The sequence below is a fragment of the Gopherus evgoodei genome, chromosome 3 (genome assembly GCF_007399415.2).
Source record: "Gopherus evgoodei ecotype Sinaloan lineage chromosome 3, rGopEvg1_v1.p, whole genome shotgun sequence".
Lineage (NCBI taxonomy): Eukaryota > Metazoa > Chordata > Testudines > Testudinidae > Gopherus > Gopherus evgoodei.
The window spans coordinates 221,609,530-221,628,814 of NC_044324.1; the positions used below are offsets into that span (position 1 = coordinate 221,609,530).

Below are 19,285 nucleotides of genomic sequence, written 5' to 3' on the forward strand. Positions count from 1 at the left end.
TCCTCCCAGAGCCACAGGGACACCCAGGCACTGCACCTGGGCTGGGGAGACCTGCCAGAGGCCACCCCAAAGAGAGCCAAGAGAGTCTCCTCCCTGCTGCGCCTGGGGCTGTCTGCTGGGCGAGGGTCTGCGATGCAGCCTGCACTCGCTCAGCCTTTGCTCCACAGTCAGTCACAGGGGGCATTGCCCATCTGCCATCTCAACCCACCAGCCCTGGCAAGCACCTGCTGCCCAGTACCCCACAGCCCGTCCCCAGCACCCCCTGCCCAGCACCCCACAGCCCATCCCTAGCACCCCACAGCCCAGCACCCCACACCCCATCCCAAGCACCCCCTGCCCAGCACCCCACAGCCCATCCCAAATTCCCCCTGCCCAGCACCCCCTGCCCAGCACCTCACACCCATCACCCCCTGCCCAGCACCCCACAGCCCATCCCCAGCACCTCACAGCCCATCCCCAGCACCCCCGGCCCAGCACCCCACACCCACCACCCCCTCCCCAGCACCCAGCAGAAGACACTTACTGGCTACGGTGATGCTAAGGTCTTGCTTCTTCTCCCCGGCCTTGTTTGCCGCGTGGCAGGTGTAAGTGCCAGCATCGCTCCCAGTAACGCTGGTGAAGACCAGCTCCTCGGCCTCCTGGCGCACCCTGCCGCTAGCGGGTATCGGGACGCCGTTCCTCTCCCACCAGACACGGGGCTGGGGCACGCCGCGGGGGGCAGGGCAGGCCACGCGCTGCTCCTGGCTTGCTATGAAAACCTTCGGGGAGAACGGCGCCATGTCCTCGATCTCTGAGAGAAACCGGGGGAGACATGACTTACCCCCAGCCGTGCACCGAGGTCCTGTGCCTTGGAGCAGAACAGAGCTTCTAGCCCTGGCTGGGTAGTGGGACAGGACTGCTCTGCCATGGCCAGGCAGCCCTGGAGAAAGAACAGCTCATCCCCTACCACACTACAGAGGCAGCGCCGTGCCCGCCTGGTTCAGAGCGCATCCAGAGCTGCACGAGCACTCAGCCAGCCACGCGGGGCCTTACCTGCCAGCCGCAGACTTGCCTCCAGGACGGTGGGTTTCCCTCTCTGCCCGTGGCCAATGCACCTGTAGATCCCCGTGCTGCGCGCTCTCACCTGGGTTATCAGCAAGGAGCCATTGGCAAACACCGTGACCCTGCACGAAAGGAGTGAGGGGCTGAGACGAGGGACAGACGTGCAAAGCAGCAGCACGGCTCTGTCTAAGCAATATGCTCCGTGGTCACACGCTCCCTCCCTGCATCCCCTCTCCTGGGCACTGGAAGATGAGACACAGGGGGTCGGGGGCAGGCTCTCTTCCCCACCTGGGACAGGGGGCTGGGAGCAGCCCTGGCTGCCCACCTCAGAAGGGCCCGGAGTGACTCTCAGGCCCAGGCTGCATGTTGTGTAGGAGACTCTGACGGGGAATTCCGGGGGAGGTGGTCTTGGATGCACAGGCCTGCGAGGGGATCCTGAGGCAGTCTGCTGCTGGCGGTGTGTGCGTCCATCCTGAGGGGTGCAGAGCAGGGCCCCGTTTCGGGATGGCGCATGGCACTGGGGTTCCGGGGGTTGGCACGGGGATGGAATCTCCAGCCTTAGAGGTTTTTAAGGTCAGGCTTGACAAAGCCCTGGCTGGGATGATTCAGCTGGGGCTTGGTCCTGCTTTGAGCAGGGGGTTGGACTAGATGCCTCCTGAGGTCCCTTCCAACCCTGCTAGTCTATGATTCTGTGATGAAGGGAGAGCGCACTTCAAGCGAGTAACTGACCTTCAAGCTACTCGGTCCCTTGTGGCCACATTCAGCACCACCCAGCAAGGAAACCTGCTGTGCCCAAGCCCCCCTATGCTGCTTTAGCCCTCCCTGTGCTGCTGGCTTCTCTGCCCTTCCTAGTCTCTGGGCTCCAGTGAGCTGGTGGTGTCACAGCTGGGATCTGCTCCTGAGAGCCATGGGGCCAGACTGTCTGCAGACAGCCCTGCGGCGGCTACGCTCAGCTCCGTTCGGAAGCAGCGGGGGCAAGAACCGTCAGGTTTGTGAAACGCCAGCTGGGTGCCCCCGGGCTGCAGAGATCGAGCCAGAGCTCTGCACAAATGGGAAACGACAGGGAATAAACCGAAACCCAACGAAAACCTCGCCCCGCGGCAGCCGCTCCGGTGGGGCTGGGCTGGCTCCCTGCCCACGGAGATGTGACCTGGTGCACAGGGTGGCAACTCTGCTCAGTTTTGGCTCGGCCACCCCGTTGGCATGACGGGGGCCAGCTAGGAGCACCAGAGCCTATAGGTATCTGCTAGTTGAGGCACAGGTATCCGCTAACGGCAGCAATGCAATGCGCCTACAAGCCTCAAGGCTAGGGCAACAACACCTGAACTCACAGAAGCTAGGGCTGAAAAGGCCCTCGCATAAGCAGTTGGCCAGGAGCAAGCCCGGATCGGGAGCTGGACTGAAATGCTGATCAGTAACCACAGGATACCAGCTGATAGCAGCTTTACTGCTCCTCGGGGCAGGAACATCAGCAGATGTCCCACCACCACAAGGCCACGGTCACTAATGTATATGCCATGAAGTTATGGGAGATGGGCACCCCCACGTTAGTGGGGGGCAGAAGTAAGGAAAAGGGGCTGAACCCCTACTAAATATGCGCTAGGCCCAGGGGCGCCAGCGCCCCACGCTGGGAAAGCTCTATCCCAGCCTGTGTGCCCTGGGAGACACCAGGGTAATGGAGAGGACAATGACTGACTGCAGATTTTCGTGTGGGGGATGGTGTGAGTACATGGCCGCTCAGAGAGTCACTCTGTATTCCCACCACCCCAGGATGGGAGAGTTTGTGATTTTGCTACTGGTGTTAATAAAACTATTGCAAACTCAGATGCTTTTTCCCAACCGCACACGTCGGGATTCCCAATTTAACAGCAATGCCCACACCACAGCCTGGTCTGGAGCCTAGAACCCACCAGACAGTGTTAATTTGCCAGCTGGAGATTCTCAGCAGGTCAGGCAGCCCCAGCCCCGGCCTGCGGACCCAAAACACACAGAGCTGTCTGCATGTGCCCAGCAGAGGGTGCTCGAGACCCTCCAGTGCCATTCCTGGGCTTTGGAGGGCGGGTCAGGCTTGCTGCCAAGTGCTACAGATGGCTCCCTCCTCCCCTCAGCTCCTCACTCGGGATCCTGGTGCAGAGCAACGGCCAGGCACGAGTCCGCTCAGACACCATTGTGCACAGCCAGTCTGGGGCTGGCTGCCCATGTCCTCAGCTCCTGCATCAAGTGCTGAGATACCCCAGGCTACCAGGCGATTCCCTGCCCGGCTCTCCAGCTGCCCCATAACCCACACAACAGAAGAGAACCAGGCCAAGGGCCAGCAGCAACAGCCTGGGCCAGCTCAGGGGAGGGAGGGAACTGCGGGATCACGGTTCACAAGGCAGGTGCCCTAACGACACGGTGACCTCCTTGTCCAATTCCATGCACTGCAGGGGCTGCGGGGGGGGCGTGAACTTCAGCTTCTCAGGGCAGGGACAGTAACAAGCCACCCTGAGGCCTAGCCTGGCCTGGCCTAACCACAAGTTAGCAGGAGTTTAACTACAGGGGTGTTTTTAAACCGATGTCGTTAAGGCCGTGCAAAGCGCAGTGCAGCCACTCCGACTGCAGGTGAAGAGTGGCTTGGGTCAAGCCAGCTTCAACCGATTCCTTCCTGACGTGAGCTAGCCAGAAATCGGACTGCTTTCCCTCATCCCGCGTCTTAACCCGAAAGACAAGCCCCCAGACTGCTGCTCCCCTTCCAAGCCCCTGGCAAGTGGCTGGCAGAGACCGAGCCTCATGGGAAGTGGGACCAACCCAGAACGAGCCTGGCCCCTGGACAGGTGCTGGGAAGGGAACTCGGTACGGGAAGCGGGATTGATCCCCTCACACGCGCAGAGCTCACAGCTCCTCCAGCCTTGCAGGTCTCAGGAGCACGCAATGAAATGGGAGACGGGTTTCCTTTCCTTCCCCCACCCCACCGCAGCTTCCCAAGGGGGACAGGGGACACTTACCGTGTCCTGTTGGTGATGGGAGAGCTGTCCTCGAAGACCCACTCCTGCGTGGGAGGAGGCACTGCCGTGAACTGGCAGTGGAACATGGCCTCTTCGTTCTTACTCACGATCAGGTCCTGCGGGATGACCACCGGGCGAGGGAAACTCTCGTCTGGGAGGGGAGACCGCAGGAACATTAGGGTGGCTGGGGTCCCGTCTCTCCCCCGAATCCCAGGTCATCTCCCACGAGACATGAGACACAGGGAGGGTTGGCCAAGGACTGGCGAGAATCCAGCACAGGGCAGGCCTGCAGCATCCAGAGAGCCTGCCAGGACAAGGAACCTCGTGCCTGCAGGTGTTTACACGCCTGTCCTGGCACAGGCCCTGCCTCCTGGAGAGGCTGCTGTGTCCTCGCGTCTGGCTTTCACAGGGTGGTTTTGGCCCCTGGCTCCCCTTTGGGAATGCTGACCAGTCTGGAAAGCACAGCCAGAGCCACAAGCGTCAGTCTGCTGCCACAGCCCAGCCCAGGCCAGCCCAGCCGCAAGCAGGGCCGGCAGAGCGGGGGAAGGCCCAGCCTGCCTTCCAAGCAGCCACGGAGAGGGGGCCTGTCTGACATGGCAGGGTCTGGCACCAAGCTGCTTGCTCCCTTCCCACATGGCAGAAATGTACCTTCACCCAACCTCTCTTCTGGGCATGCTGCCCTCTGCCAGCGACAGCCCCTGCACCAGGCCCCGCCAAGACTCGGAATGGGAGGGGTGGCTAAGGCCTTGTCTGCACACACAAGGCGGGTCACTTCACCTGGACTGGGAGGGGCACAGCAGTCCAGACCCTTGGGTGGATGCTGCTTTCACGCTGCTGGCACCGGTGGAAGGGGAATACACTGTCCTGGTCCTGGGCACCTTTATCCTGGTATAACTGTGGCTGTGCTGGGGCTGAATGGGTAGAACACAGCGGTACAACGGCCCCCGCTGACCAATACAAGCGCTGTGTGCAGAGCAGGGCTAACAACCCACCAGCTACCTGCTGGGCTGCGCAGCGGGTAGTTACAACCATCCCTGCCTGTGCCTGCCCCGGGGACGAGGCGGGGTTAAAATGTGGCCACGCAGGGGTGATGCTTGCTCCTTTCTCTAGCTCAGGCAGGGCCCCTGGGAATGACCATTTCCCCTCCCTCCTGGGGGGAGGGAGGAAATCACACCAGCCTGACACTTCCCCAGCTGCGGCAGATCTGAGGTCATAGCCTCACTGATGTGCTGCAACATCAAAGAGAAGGCGGTTGGCACAGGCCTGAGCAGCCCCCTCCCGGGGCCCTGCTGCCTGGGCGGGGGCCCCTCACCAATGAGATTCAGTGTGAAGTTGTCGCTGCTGCACACCATGCCCACGGCGTTGCGAGCGCAGCAGTAGTAGGCGCCGTTGTCTTCGGGGCTGGCGCTCTTCAGGGTTAGCGTCCGCTCCTTACTGCTGATCCAGTAGCTGCTACGGTCATCCAGCAGCTGGGTGCCATCCCGGAACCACTGGCCCGCTGGGCTAGGAGACAGACAGGCATGTCAGCGTGGCGGCCAGCAGCGGGCCTGAGAGCACATGCGGGAAATGGCCCGCTCGGCTGATCCTTCGTTCCGCCCCACTGGGCTGGACAGGACACACGGGGACACAGCTGGGGAAGCCATGACACATGCAGCCGTCTCAATGACAAACAGACCCCGGTCAGCACACCAAGCAGCTCCAGGCCCCCCCTTACTGTGCTCCCGCGGTGATTCCTGCCTCTCACCTTCCCCCTAGGCTTTGGTGGATCTTCACAGGAGAGACAGAGAGAGAGAGAGAGAGAGCAGGTGAAAGGCCAGGCAGAGCCCAGCCCGGACGCTGGCGAAGTGCGAGTGGCTCCTTACCGCGGATGGCCGTCAATGTGGCAGCGCAGCGTCACGGAGGCAGAGGGCTGGATCTCTGCCATGCTTGCTGGGTGCTTCAGGACAACGCCACCCGTTTCGAGCCCTGCAGAAGGAAAGGGAGTTCCAGCATCCCCTGCTCGGAGCAGTGTGCACATCCCACACCATCCTGCCTGCACCCCGCCGCTGCCATGGCACTAGCTCAGAGCATGCCAGCCCTCCCACACTGCTGCTGCCCCCTGTCAGCGACAGCACTGCCCCAGGTACCCATCCCAGGCTGCTCGTGGACCCCAGAGCACTCGAGCTGGTTCTTGGAGCTCTGGGCTTGGTCCAGCTGCTCCGCTCCCTCAGCCAGCGCAGGGCAGCACTGGCCCCAGGCAGTTCTTGGCTGATCCCAGCTGGTCTTGGGCCTCTCCACACCCCCCCAACCTCCAGCGCTCACATCAGGAGCATCTCCAGCCATGGCCTGCAGCACGCGGGGGCTCTGCGCCACTGGGGGGGCAGCAGCAGGGAGTAGAGCATTTGCAGAGATCCATGAAGGGCCTTTAAAGCAGGCAACGGAGCAGATCAAAACCAGGCAGACATGAAAGCCGAGGTCACAAGCCTGGCCTGGGGGGCCGCACTGGGAACATGGAGGAGGGTCAGCCGCACCCAGAGAGCTCAGTCAAACCACAAGGGTCGCCCAGCTCATCACAGACCCAGAAGAATTGGAAACAGTGCAGGGAAGGGCAACAGAAATCTTCAGGGGAATGGAGCAGCTTCCATCTGAGGAGAGATGAAAGAGCCTGGGCTGTCTCAGCTTGGAAAAGAGAGGATTAAGGGGGATATGCTAGAGGGCTATAAACTCACAACCAGTGTGCAGAAAGGGACTAGGGACATGTCATTTACCTTGTCCCATCACACAAGAACCAGGAGTCAACCAATGAAATTAACAGGCAGCAGGTTTAAAACAAACAGAAGGAAGTTCTTCACCCAATGCACAGTCAACCTGTGGAACTCACTGCCAGGGGATGTTGTGAAGGCCAGAAGTATAACTAGGTTCATAAAGGAATTCGATAAGGGCCAGCTAGACCATTGGGCTGACCCAGCATGGCCGTTACGTCTCTCTAGTGCTGAAGGGGAGTGCCGTGCAGGAGAAGGGCTGAGACCTGTGCTCAGCGTCAGCCAAGGGGACAGAAGTCCAGCAGAGCCTGGAGCAAACACTGGTTAGGAGAGTCAGCAAAAGATGGAGACAAGTGGCCCACGACAGACAGACTGTTGGAGGTAAAGGAGTGGGGCTAAGACTGGGGGCGCTCAGGGCCACTGGCCAGCATCAGATTAGCCCAGACGCTGCACAGACTCCAGCTCGCAGTTCTCCATGCCGGCATCCCCGTGGGAGTGCTGCCGGACTGGGGCCCAGCTCCCCACTGAGCAGGCGTTGGGGGCAGCGCCATCGGCCTGGCCTTGCATGATGACAGGGGGTCGCTTTTCCAGTAGCCATGTCTGAAGGCTTGTGCCCAATGTGGTGGAGGGAAGGCGGAGAGCAGGAGAAGGGTAACTCCCAGGAGAAGGACCTATCACAGCTCCCGGCCCATTCCCTGGGTGGTGGGCACCACAGATCCCTGCCTAGGCTTTGGCCCAGTTTGGCAGCTCCCACCCACTCCCACCCACAGTCTGGCACAGCCCCCAGCTAGAAATCCCTCCTCCTAACCCGGTCAGTCCCTCTGCTCCCACTTACCCCCCGAGGAGTTAGACGGGCCCAACAGGACATCTGCTGGGTCCTGCAGGAACCGCTCTGTGCGCGGCCCAGCTCCTCGCTCAGCGTGATGGCTCCACCCTGGCCCCCACCCACACCCAGTCATACTCTGGCCACCCGCATCCCACCCCACCACACCCCCGCCCCACCCCATCGCAGCCACACCCTGTCATACTCTGGTCACCCCCACCCCACCCCCAGCCCTGCCCCACCCCGTCGCAGCCACACCCTGTCATACTCTGGTCACCCCCACCCCACCCCACCCACACCCCTGCCCCACCCCATCGCAGCCACACCCTGTCATACTCTGGTCACCCCCACCCCACCCCCAGCCCTGCCCCACCCCATCGCAGCCACACCCTGTCATACTCTGGCCACCCCCCATCCCACCCCACCACACCCCCGCCCCACCCCATCACAGCCACACCCTGTCATACTCTGGTCACCCCCACCCCACCCCCAGCCCTGCCCCACCCCATCGCAGCCACACTCTGTCATACTCTGGCCACCCCCACCCCACCCCACCCATACCCCTGCCCCACCCCATCGCAGCCACACCCTGTCATACTCTGGTCACCCCCACCCCACCCACACCCCTGCCCCACCCCATCGCAGCCACACTCTGTCATACTCTGGCCACCCCCACCCCACCCCACCCACACCCCTGCCCCACCCCATCGCAGCCACACCCTGTCATACTCTGGTTACCCCCACCCCACCCCATCCACACACCATCGCAGCCACACCCTGTCATACTCTGGTTACCCCCACCCCATCCCACCCCACCCTATCCACACCCCCGCCCCACCCCACCGCATCACATCCACATCTCGTCATACTCTGGCCACCCCCACCCTTGCCCCATCCCATCGCATCTACATCTCGTCATACTCTGGCCACCCCCACCCCACCTCATCCACATCCCTGCCCCACCCTGGCCACCCCCACCCCACCCCACCCCATCGCAGCCACATCCTGTCATATTCTGGTTACCTCTACCCTACCCCATCCACACCCCTGCCCCACCCTGGCCACCCCCACCCCGCCCCCTCATATCCACATCCTGTCATAATCTGGCCACCCCCACCTCACCTCATCCACACCCCCGCTCCACCCCATCGCATCCATATCCTGTCATACTCTGGCCACCCCCACCCCACCTCATCCACACCCCAGCCCGACCCCATCGTACCCTGGCCACCCTCACCTCTGCCCCACCCCTACCCCCAGCCACCCACAACCCACACCTGTGCCCCACCCCGGCCACCCTCACCCCACCACCCAACCTACTCCACCCCGGCCACACCCCGTGATACCCTGGCCACCCCCACCCCTGCTCCACCCCGTCATACCCTGGCCACCACCGCCCCATCTCCTCCACACCCCTGCTCCACGCCATCCCCACCCCACCCACTCCCCTGCCCCACCCTGTCATACCCTGGCCACATCCCTGAGGATTCACTGGGTCACTGCAGTTTCTAGGTGGGAACTGCCATGTGCTTCTGTGTGGGGCAGGGGGGCGGTTGTGTGACTGGGCCAGGCCTGGAGCCCAGAGGCCATGGTGTGTGCCCCTCCACAGCATACATCGAAGGAAGGAGCCAGGCCGGTAGCGGACTCTATGGGAAAGTGGACACCAGCTGAGGGGATGCCCTGGCAAGGAAAAGGCAGCAGGAGGGAGGGCTGTACCCGCTGCCATGTGCCCACCCTGGGGTCTGGGTCAGGAGGAGAGGCTTGGGGCAGGCTCGCTGGCCCTGCTCTCGTACTCACACTTGATGTTGAAAGATGCATTCGCCGTTCGGGCCTCCTCTCCCGTGACCGTGCTCCTGGCCACGCACTGGAAGCTCCCGGCGTCCTGCTGCCGATCCACAGCAGTGAACTGCAGGTTGCTGCCCTCCTGGAAGCGGCGCTCGGTGTCCTGGACGGAAAGCCCATCGTGCAGCCACTCGAACTCCACGCCGCTCGGCTCCTCCACCTCACAGCGCAGGATGGCGCTGCGGCCGTGCAAGGCGTCCTGAGAGGACGGCTCCTTGGTGAAAAGGATCCGCGCCCGAGTGCCCACAGCTGAAAGGAAGGCAGGAAAGGAGGTCACCTGTGGGGCCAGGGGGTACCCGGGGGAAGGGGTTCAGCTCAGACATCAAATGGGGCAAGAGCAGCCCCCTGCTGGAAGCGTATGGGGGAAGGGGTCAGACTCTCAGCTCTCAGGCAGGGGAAGACAGCGTGAACCGGGCTCCAGCAGGCCCTGGGGAGCTGCAGGCCATGCCTGGGTTGGGGGCAGCCCAGCTCCGGTGCTGCAGAGCCATAGCATAGACATTTCCATGGAAGGGGTTTGTCTGCGGCTGCAGTTGAGACAGAGATAGCATTTGGTGGGAGAATTCTGCCGCTGTCCTACCTGCATCCACACCAGGGTCTAGGTCAGCAGAACTTTTCACACCTAGCTCGGGCGATGTGAATTCAAGTGTCGACCCGGTCAGTGCGCGTGCGTGGGGCTCCAGTGCCCCTCGGTGACAGGACGCCCCCCTGCCGTCACACCCGCACACCACTGCAACCATCTTTGTACAAATACGCTGGGGGAGCTAATACCTCGCTGGGCAAGAATGTCCCGGGGACAGGGCTGGCGGAACATTGTGTAAAGCTCTGAGCATTAGCTGAACTCATGACTGAAGGGCGTTTGCCAGGCAAGTCTGGGGAGGGGCTAGATCCACTCCCCAAAGACAAGTTGTCGCCCCAGCCAGGCTGCCGCCATCACTGCTGCTGGGCCATCGCCTACCAAGGGGCCATTCTGGGGCACGGGTGGGGCGGGAACAAACGGATCTGACCTTAGCAAACAGCAGCATGGAACCCCTACCCCCACCCCCACTTCCTTGTCTCCTGGCTCTCAGGGGGAAAGACCTTTATCGAGGGGTCACCCTCAAGACAATGCATTTCAAAGGGGGGCTGAACTCTAAAAGTGAGGAGGCAACACCCCCCCCACTTTTCTCTCCCCACTCATCTCTCTCCTGTTCACCTAAGACCAGGAAAGAAACGGCCATGGGGCTTTGGGGGCAGACCCTGGCCAGAGGGTTTGGTCAGCAGCATTACTGGACACGTGCTCAGGGACTTCAGCTCGAGCCAGGCCCAGCTTGGGAAGTTCAGCCTCAGGAAGCGATTTATCTTTATTGCTCTTGGAACCATTTCTGACTTTAGTGCCTCTTTCCTTGTACCCCCTGAACAGCTCTCACCTTGCAATTAAATACACTTGTTTTATTCGTCAATTCGTGTTGTGAACTGGGCAGGTAATTCCAGCTGAGGTACAGACTGCTGTGCACTGATCCCCTGAGAGGGGCAACAGACCCAACACAGCTGGGCTGTCCAGGAGAGGAATGGACACACAGAACACACGTATTTGGGGGGCATCTGGGAGTGGGCTGGGGTCGCCCTGGGAGCAGTAACCCAGGCTGGCAGGAGCCAGAGTGCAGCTGGTGTTTGGGGTCAGAGCTGCTGGAGCTTTGTAGCTGTACACAGACACCCAGGGTGTGACCAGGGCAGGTGGGTGACAGCCTCTCCCCGCTCTGGATTGCACCCCGCAAAGTCACAGCGCCTTGCACACACCGGGTGACATAACTGGGGCAATGTATGTTTGAAGTGTAGACCAGGTCGGTGTGTGTGCGCATGTGGGGGGAGGGGGCTCGAGCCCTTTCCCTTGTGCCCCACCCTTGTCCCTGCCCATCCCAGGGGCGAGGGGGCGAGTAGAGGCCTTGCCCAGACAGCAATGAAAGCAGGCGACAGTGAAATGGCTGCACCCAGGAGAAGGCCAGGGCCTGTGCATGACAGACCCTGGGAACACAGCCTGCTTCTTTCACTACAAACCCTGCTTCAGAGCACTCTGACCCACAGCGCCCTGGAGAGGGCTGCCACGCTTGAGGGGCAGCAGGACAGGGAGCGGGTGCTCCCACTCCAGGCCAGGGGCTCCCCACAGCTCCAGGCCACATTCGCAGGCACCCCCTCGCCTGGATGCTCGGGCGTAAGCTGCAAGCTGCCCTGTCGACAGCAGGGGCCCCCGCGCTAGCTCGGGCCAGGCCAGAACATGCCCTTCCAGCCCAGAGAAGAGAATGCCAGAGTGAAAATCAGGCTTAGGCAGCGCCAGGACACAGCTCACTGCTCTTCCCCGTCAGGGTCCAGCTCTGCAGGACACACAGCGCCGGAGGCTGGGGAACACACTGCAGGGCGCATACACCTCTGCTGACAGGCAGCAAGCTCAGGCCTGACCGCAGGGACCCTCATGGCCAGAAGGACACGAACACCCAGGGCCTAGTGGAACACGGAGGTTGAACAGGGCTGCGCTTTTAACCCTACAGGCACCCCAGGTCTCTGATCCCGCAACGCTCCGGTGCTGGGAACTGCTGTGATGGGAACCCCGGGGACAGGCAGCCCGGTGCAAAGTGAGATCCACACCCACACCCGGGCCAGCCACATGCTTTCAGTACCCAACGCTACAGACGTCCATGTGCCCCAGGGACCACTGCACCGTGATCTAGTCCAGCCCATCAAGGGTTAACCACTGTCTGATGACGAGACGCCCAGTTTCCATTTCCTTCGGAATTGGGACTTAGAGCAGTTTTGATTTTCTTCATCTGAAGCCCCAGAGGGATCGTCTGGAGCCCAAACCCTCCCCGCAGCTCAGCCCCAGGCCGTCCTCCAGCGTACGCCCATGAACCGCACACACCGGGGTGCCAGGCCAGCTGGAAACACTCCCCTCTCTCAGGGGGAGCTGGGCTGGGCTGCTGAGAGTCACAAAGGAACACCCAGCTCCGAGCCACATCGAGTGGAGGGTCAGAATCCCTGAAGCCTGAAACTCCCCCGAAGGCATCTCGACTTCGAACCCACTATGGCCCCCTCTGCAAAGCTCTGTCTGGAGCCCTGCCCCAAGTGGGATCCCGGGACTGTCCCTACCAGGAACTCTCCTGCAACACCTCCCCCACCCGGAGCCCTTTCCAAAGGCAGGGATTGGGTGGGGAAGGGGAAGACAATTTAGCAAACAAAGCCCTTTTGAAGGAAGCCCACTGATCTGGTCAATACAAGGGCCTGTGAGAGCAGCAGTCAGGGCCCTGGCATAGTCTCTCCAGAGCTGGGCCCAGAGGGAGTTTGCAGGAGAGAGGCACGTAGCATCCCGAAGCCCAGGACTAGCCGGTCTGCGCACCAGAAGGGCGGCGCATGCCCAGCCGGGTAGCCGATAGCTTCTCCTCCACCATCAAAGGTCATTGCCAGGCCAGTCCAAGCAGCTTCTCCGTCTGGGCTGCTGCTCCTAACCCAGAGCTGGCTGGTCTCCGAGGCTGGAACTCTCCTTTCCAGCCGCTGAAACCCAGACAAAGAAACTAAGGGCCCACGGCCGCCTCTGTAGCTTGACTGCCCCACGGGAGCCATAGCTGCTGGCCCCAAGGACTGCACAGGTGCTGACAGGCTTGGCTGACGCCTGCCGGGCCACAGGAACAAGATGGGAACCCGGGGGAGGGAAAGCGGGGGAACAGGCTGTGACGAACTGGGAATGTTCTTGATGTTTCCTCTGAATACTGTGTTGGTGCCTGAGTGTCCCCTATGCAGTTCTTAAGTATCTAGGTGGTGGGATAAGGGCATGTGATTGCTGAAGAGCAAAGGGACAGGGCACCTAAATGCCTGGCACTCTGTCTCCTAGCAGCTGATGGCCTGGGCCCCTTCTCTGCAAAGGTGCCAGCTGAAGGTGTTGGAGACAAAGAGATCAGGTGACCTCCTGGCCCGGGAAAGGAGCTGAGCAGAGAGGAGGGGCTGGGGGGTTGTTAGTCTGGAGCTGGCTGGGGATGAGGAGTGAAGTGCAGACGTAGGGGGTCTGGCTCACTGCCCCCCAGAATAGACCAGGCCGAGGGGTCCGGTTCGCTGTATCTACAAGCTCTGTTTTAGACCCTGTTCCTGTCATCGAATAAACCCCTGTTTTACTGGCTGGCTGAGAGTCACGTCTGACTGCGAAGTGGGGGTGCAGGACCTTGTTGCTTCCCCAGGACCCCACTGGGGTGGGCTCGCTGTGGGAAGCGCACGGAGGGGCAGAGGATGCTGAATGCTCCAAGGAGAGACCCAGGAGGTGAAGCCGTGTGAGCTTCTTGCCCTGAACAAGTCTGCTCCAAGGGAGAGGAGGCTCCCCAAAGTCCTGACTGGCTTGGTGGGAAGCAGTTCCAGAGCATCGCCCGGTGACTCCGTGACACAGGCTAGTTGTGTTGGGGAGGGTGTTCAAAGGCCCCGAAAGGTGCGGACATCCAATCCGGTCTCCCGAGGAGCTTGTCGAAGAGTTCAGGCCCTTCCAGGGGACTCTGAAGTGTTCTGCTTGGCAATTTTCCAGCAAGCAGCTTCCTCCTCAACCTCGGAGTGATGGAGCTCTTGTCCGAGAACCCGCTGAATTGCCTCCCGGGGCTCATTTTCTGCGGAATGAACCAAGGGCTCTGAATCCAGCTCACGGAGCCAACAGCGTTCAGCCTGGCACTGCTAGCCAGTGCAACAGCCAGCAGCGCTCGGGCTCCAGGGGAGTCCGACTTCAAGGCCAAAAGGGACTCGGGCTGGCCTCCGGCCTAACAGGCCACAGAAACTCACCTACTGATTCCTTCACAGAGCCCATTGCTTCTGCTGGAGCTCGAGTCTGGATTCAACAACTCCCACCGGTGGAGAATTCACTACGGAGGCTGGTCCAGTGATTAACTCCCCTCCCTGTTACAAATGTGCACCTCAATCTCCAGCTCGAATCCTCAGAGCCTCAACTTCCAGAAAAAGCCCACACTGAAACCAGCACCCGTTGTTTTCTCAGCCCTACGTGGGAGCAGCCCTGTGCCCAGAACGGCAATCAGGACAACAGCAACTAGGCCAAGGAGAAGGCCATCCTCTCCGTGCCACGCACAGGGCGCTGGGAAGCTCCAAACACCCTGGCACGCGCTAACCTGCTTGCCAAGTTTCCAGATTTCACAGGTTACATTTCAGGAGCAGACAAGTCTGTTACAGGCTCTGTTCCTGGGCTTTCCGCTCCAGCATCTCCCCTCCCCCCGTGATCCCCCAGACTGGTAAAACTGTCTCCTCTCTCGGACATACCCAGAGGGCCAGTTTTCAACCCACTCCTCGGCTTTATCTCTATCTTACACAGCCTGGGAGAGGAAGAGGTTAACCTAGAAACACAGCTCCTGGTTTGAAACGGGAGTGGCTCACAGGGACGCTTTGGCTGCAGGAAGAGAACAAAGTACCTCAGAGGAGACGCAAACACCCGGCTGCCCAGCTAGGCACAAAAACACCCGTTCAAATCCCAGTTCAAGCCCCGTGGCTTCCAGTCAGAGCCAGGCAGCACAGAGCTATGGGAGAGGCGGAGCAGGAGCACTGGCGAAGGCACAGCTCTGGCTGGATCGCCCCAGGACTCCAGGAGGGAGGGTCTGCGAGGCTGTGGGAGAGCCTCTCGGGGAAAGGGGCAAAGCCCATTGCTCAGGGCTGGCCAAAGGGGCACTCCTGTCCCTCCCTGCCCCTGTCAAACAGTCCCAGAGCTCGGAGACTGCCCAGGCCCCTCGGGTACCGTGCCAGGAGAGCACACAGGAACAGCAGGAACAAGGACTCCGCTCTCTCCCGTGGACTGTTCACGCCAACTGGCTCAGGCAAGGCTGGGCAAGCAGTGCAGACACCCCAACCTGAGGTGTGCACATCTGGGGGAGGAGAGGGGACCATCCCTGCAGCAGATGATAGCCACTGCTCCAATGCTTGGAAGACACCTCCCCAAAGCCCATCTGCAAACAGGTGCAGGGGGAACGGCCACTGTGAAGCCCCTTCCCTAGGGGAGCTTGTTGGCATCCCAGTGCCTCGCAGCAGCTGCTCCCTGCCCCTCCAGAGATGCTTGCCCTCTCGGCCTGAACAGGGTCCAGTCAGCAGGACCGTGCGGATGCTGCTGTGGGGGCTGAGGGTCAATGCGCAGCAGGAAAAGGATACGCATTGTCAATGGCCGGAAAAATGCAGGCTGAGCACACCCCACCTAGGCTAAGGAGAACACTGGCCACGTGGCTGGAGAATTGGCCTGGGCCATGAACATACACCTAGCAAGGTCAGTCTAACACTCCACCCAGGAGCGTGCAAACTGCCTGTCTGCAGCCAGCTGCATGCACGCGCCGCTCGGGTTACCAGCTGGCAATCGGAAGAGAGACAGACAAAGGGCAATTCAGCATTTGCTGCTTGCTACCCGATCCCGTTCCCAGCCTCCCGCTCTCACATGGAACGAGGCCAAAGCAGCGCAGCGCTTGGGGGGCTGTTCAAACCGAGGCAGATGTTGAGTATTTTACACATCGAAGGTGAACGGCGAAGGGCCCAAGATGGTGTGTTCCCACAGCTGCTCCGGCAGGGGGACTGGCTTCAGGAACAGGCTTCCTGCCTATATTCCAGCAACAGGCTCCAGAGTTACCTAAAGGTGGTGATCAGGGACCCACTGGGGAGAAAACGCAGCCCGCCAGCCCAGCCTGCAGGAAGCAGCACAGCTGAGCCTCACAAGGGCTGCACAGCCAACTGGCGACAATCGGGGCAGATCCCCGACAGCCCATCAGGAGCCGCTGCCATGCTTGCCACAGGCTGTGGGGGTGGGCAGCACCTTCCTCTTTCAGAACCAGGCTCCTGAACCAAGCCTCGCCGGGTCTGTCAAAGGAGTCTCTGCTCTGGAGAGATGAGCCGACAAGTGCAGTAGGTGTCTCCCACAATGGGTACCTCAGACAGCTCAGCTTGCACCTTGGCCACAGGAAGCCTGCTGGCCGCAGCTCACCCCTCGGAAGGGGCTGTGGCAATTGAGTGCCAAAGCCAGGGCTGTGCTGGAGCGTGACACGGCCTGCCCCACCCACTGCTGCGCCGCAGGGAGCCCAGGGGCAGTGCCACGGGACCTTCCTTCGCCCACGCACAATGGATAGGACACTCCTGGGGCAGAGATGGCTCAGGGCCCCATCCCATCTGCATTCCCACGGCAAACCCTGCTCAGCCGCGGGGCTCACAGCTTGCTTCCACTGTCATCATGCAATACCACACTGCAGCTCCCACATGAGCAGAACATAGAGCCCGGCTCTGAGCTCCTGGACCCCCACGATTCACACAGCCAGCGAGGGCACGGCTGCAGGTGTGCAATCACCCGGCCCTGCTGCAAAGCTGCAGGAGGCTCAGGCCAGACAGCAGAACATGGCCCAGACCAAAGCAAACCTGACTTGTAGAGAAGGTTTCCCAGACACTAACATGGAGGGAGTGCCTTAGCTCAGGCCCTGACGCCCACATGCTTGAGCTGGACATTTGAATATTCACCTACAGCGGGCCCCATTCGACCAATGCACTTAGCCTCCCAGAAGGGCCTCGGCGCGAGCCTCGCACAGGCAGGGGATGAGAGGAACTGCTCTGCTGGGTCACCGCGCCATTCCAGAGCAGCTCACCTGCGAGGGCTTGCACCCCAACAAGGCCCGGGGAGGAAAATCCCCCAGAAGAGACTCCGCAGCCCATGGGGACAGAGGGCATCGCACAACCATGCCCTACCCAGCCTGGGATTGGTTAGCTCAACTGAAGGGCAGGCAGGCGGAGCCTCCCCCCGCCTGGACAACGGCTGTGAAGGCTATGAGCCTGGTGCCCAGCGCCACTGGCACTTTGAACACATTTCTCTATGCCCAGACACTGGGTGAGCACATTGTAAAGTCGAAACCCTACTGCCTGGTTAGCACGGCCCGCAGGGCAGCTGGCTGTGCTGCAGAGCGCTGGGTCGGCCACAGAGCTAGCGAGCGCCCGACAGGTGGAACTGCGTAGCCACAGCAGGTCTCCACATCTGAGTGGCTGCTCCTTGCTGGGAAAGCCAATGGGGACAATCTCTTGCATGTCTGGGTTGCTGGGACTACAAGGCATCCAAACCAGATCCTTGGCCATCCTGAGCTCCCCGGGCTGATGGCCGAGGCCTGGCTCTCCTCACAACGCCTCTGGAAGGAGCACAGAAGCGGGCAGCACTCTCGGTCCACCTAGGCACAGTGCTCTGGTAACCAGCAGTTACAAAGCTGAGAGCCTTGCAAAGGGAACGCCACCATTTCCAATCCTGGCCTCGAATCACATGTGGGATTTGTTTAAACAGAAGCCCCTCCCAGAGTAAAACTAGACTTCCACCGCTACTCCCAATCTCACCCCGGCCTTGGTCACAAACTGCTCCTTGCTGGCCTTACGACGTGCACATCTCCCCATCCACCACCAGGCCTGCCGGTCACATCCCAGCCCCCGCTTCCGTGCAGCCCACAGCTGCTGCCAGCCTTCCGCCCCCGCAGCAGAGTTACACGACACAGCAGTTCAAACACCGCCAGCAGGGCAGCACAAAAAGCATAAGCACCAACGGCAAAGGCTAGTGCAGACCCAGCTGAGGCCTCTGCCAGAGCAAGGGAGCAACGCTTCGGGGATGGCCAAGCTCCGGGCAGGGAGGGCAGCCAGCCCTGCTTTGGGGGACCTCACTCAGCCCCTTTGCCCCACACTGAGTGTTTGCAGACGCTGGTGCCCAGAGACTAACAAGAGGAAGCATGAGAAGGCAGCTGAATCCGATTGATCTAAGCAGGTCCCTCTGGCGGCTCAAAGCCCGCTCCCTCCTGGCTGCTGTTGGGTTGGGGGGACGGAGTGCTATCTGAAAAGCCAGTTCAATATCAAGTCCTTTGGGTGCCTGAGCTGTCCCCTCCACCCCCACCTGTGCCTTGAGGAGCGGGAGTCTGGAGCCCAAGCCCAGAGGTGCTGGGGATGGAAAGGACCACAGCGGCGCTGTAGGGTTTGGGCGCGCTATTCTGGAACAGCGCGGGAAGTGGCTGTGGGAGCTGTCACCTGCCAACGCCAGCTGAGGGCAGGGGAGCACAGGGCTATGATGACTGGAGCCTTCCTGAAGCACTTCGCAAGACCACTAAAAGCATCACACATTTTGTGACTAAATGCAGCATTTGGCCTCTTCCCCTGTCATGTGATCAACCCAACATGTGGGCTAAGGAGGGGCTGCTCCTGTGCTGGATTCCCAGCTGCAATTACTTGTCCAGAGAAGCCAACAGGAAAGTTTGGGGGAGCAAACCGGATGTCATGCAGAGGGAAGCTGGCCCAGGTGGCAGAATAGAGCCATCCTACGCGTTGGGGGCGTTGGGGAAGGACTGGATCTTGACAGACCAGGGCCCAGCTTTTTGGCTGGCTTGTGAACATGCCACCTGGTGTTGTGTCTGGGTGCTGGGGTAGGCCTGACATGAACAGGGGAGCAGCACAGCACCCCTGCCATTTGTGTCTGGGCCAGACGCGGCAGAGAGTGATTGAGTGCCAGCCCACTCTTCTGTACACAGCTCGGAGAACACACACAGGGCCCTTCTTCAGATCATGCCTCAACACCGAGGCCTCCCCTTGGGGGGACCCAGAGCTTCTGCAGAGATACACACACCCACCCATCAAATGGTGCCAGTCAGCTGACTTTGATCAGCCCTGGGGTTTGCATTGAATAGTACGAGGTAGGTACAGTGACCCTGACCCCCACGCCAGGCATGGTACGATCCACAGTGCAAGCCCACTGCCATGAAACAGTGCCTGAATGAAATCTTGGGCATGGGGACTTGTCTTCAATGGCGTGTGCCCCCAATGACACTGGTGCAAGTCCAAAGGGGGTTTCCGCTATCAGCCGCCACATCTCA

At 61.0% G+C, this 19,285-nt stretch overlaps 1 protein-coding gene across 2 annotated transcripts in view; it reads right to left on the minus strand.

Moving 5' to 3' along the window:
* PTK7 (protein tyrosine kinase 7 (inactive)) overlaps positions 1-19,285 on the minus strand; it is a 108,195-nt gene that overhangs the window by 13,109 nt on the left and 75,801 nt on the right. For both annotated transcript variants that reach the window (XM_030558148.1, XM_030558147.1), the window contains exons 2-7: positions 9,387-9,680; positions 5,888-5,990; positions 5,338-5,528; positions 4,026-4,176; positions 1,033-1,163; positions 524-790 (exon numbers count right to left, since the gene is read on the minus strand). In XM_030558148.1, the coding sequence (XP_030414008.1) occupies positions 524-790; positions 1,033-1,163; positions 4,026-4,176; positions 5,338-5,528; positions 5,888-5,990; positions 9,387-9,680 (1,137 nt within the window). The remainder of the gene's footprint in view (positions 1-523; positions 791-1,032; positions 1,164-4,025; positions 4,177-5,337; positions 5,529-5,887; positions 5,991-9,386; positions 9,681-19,285) is intronic.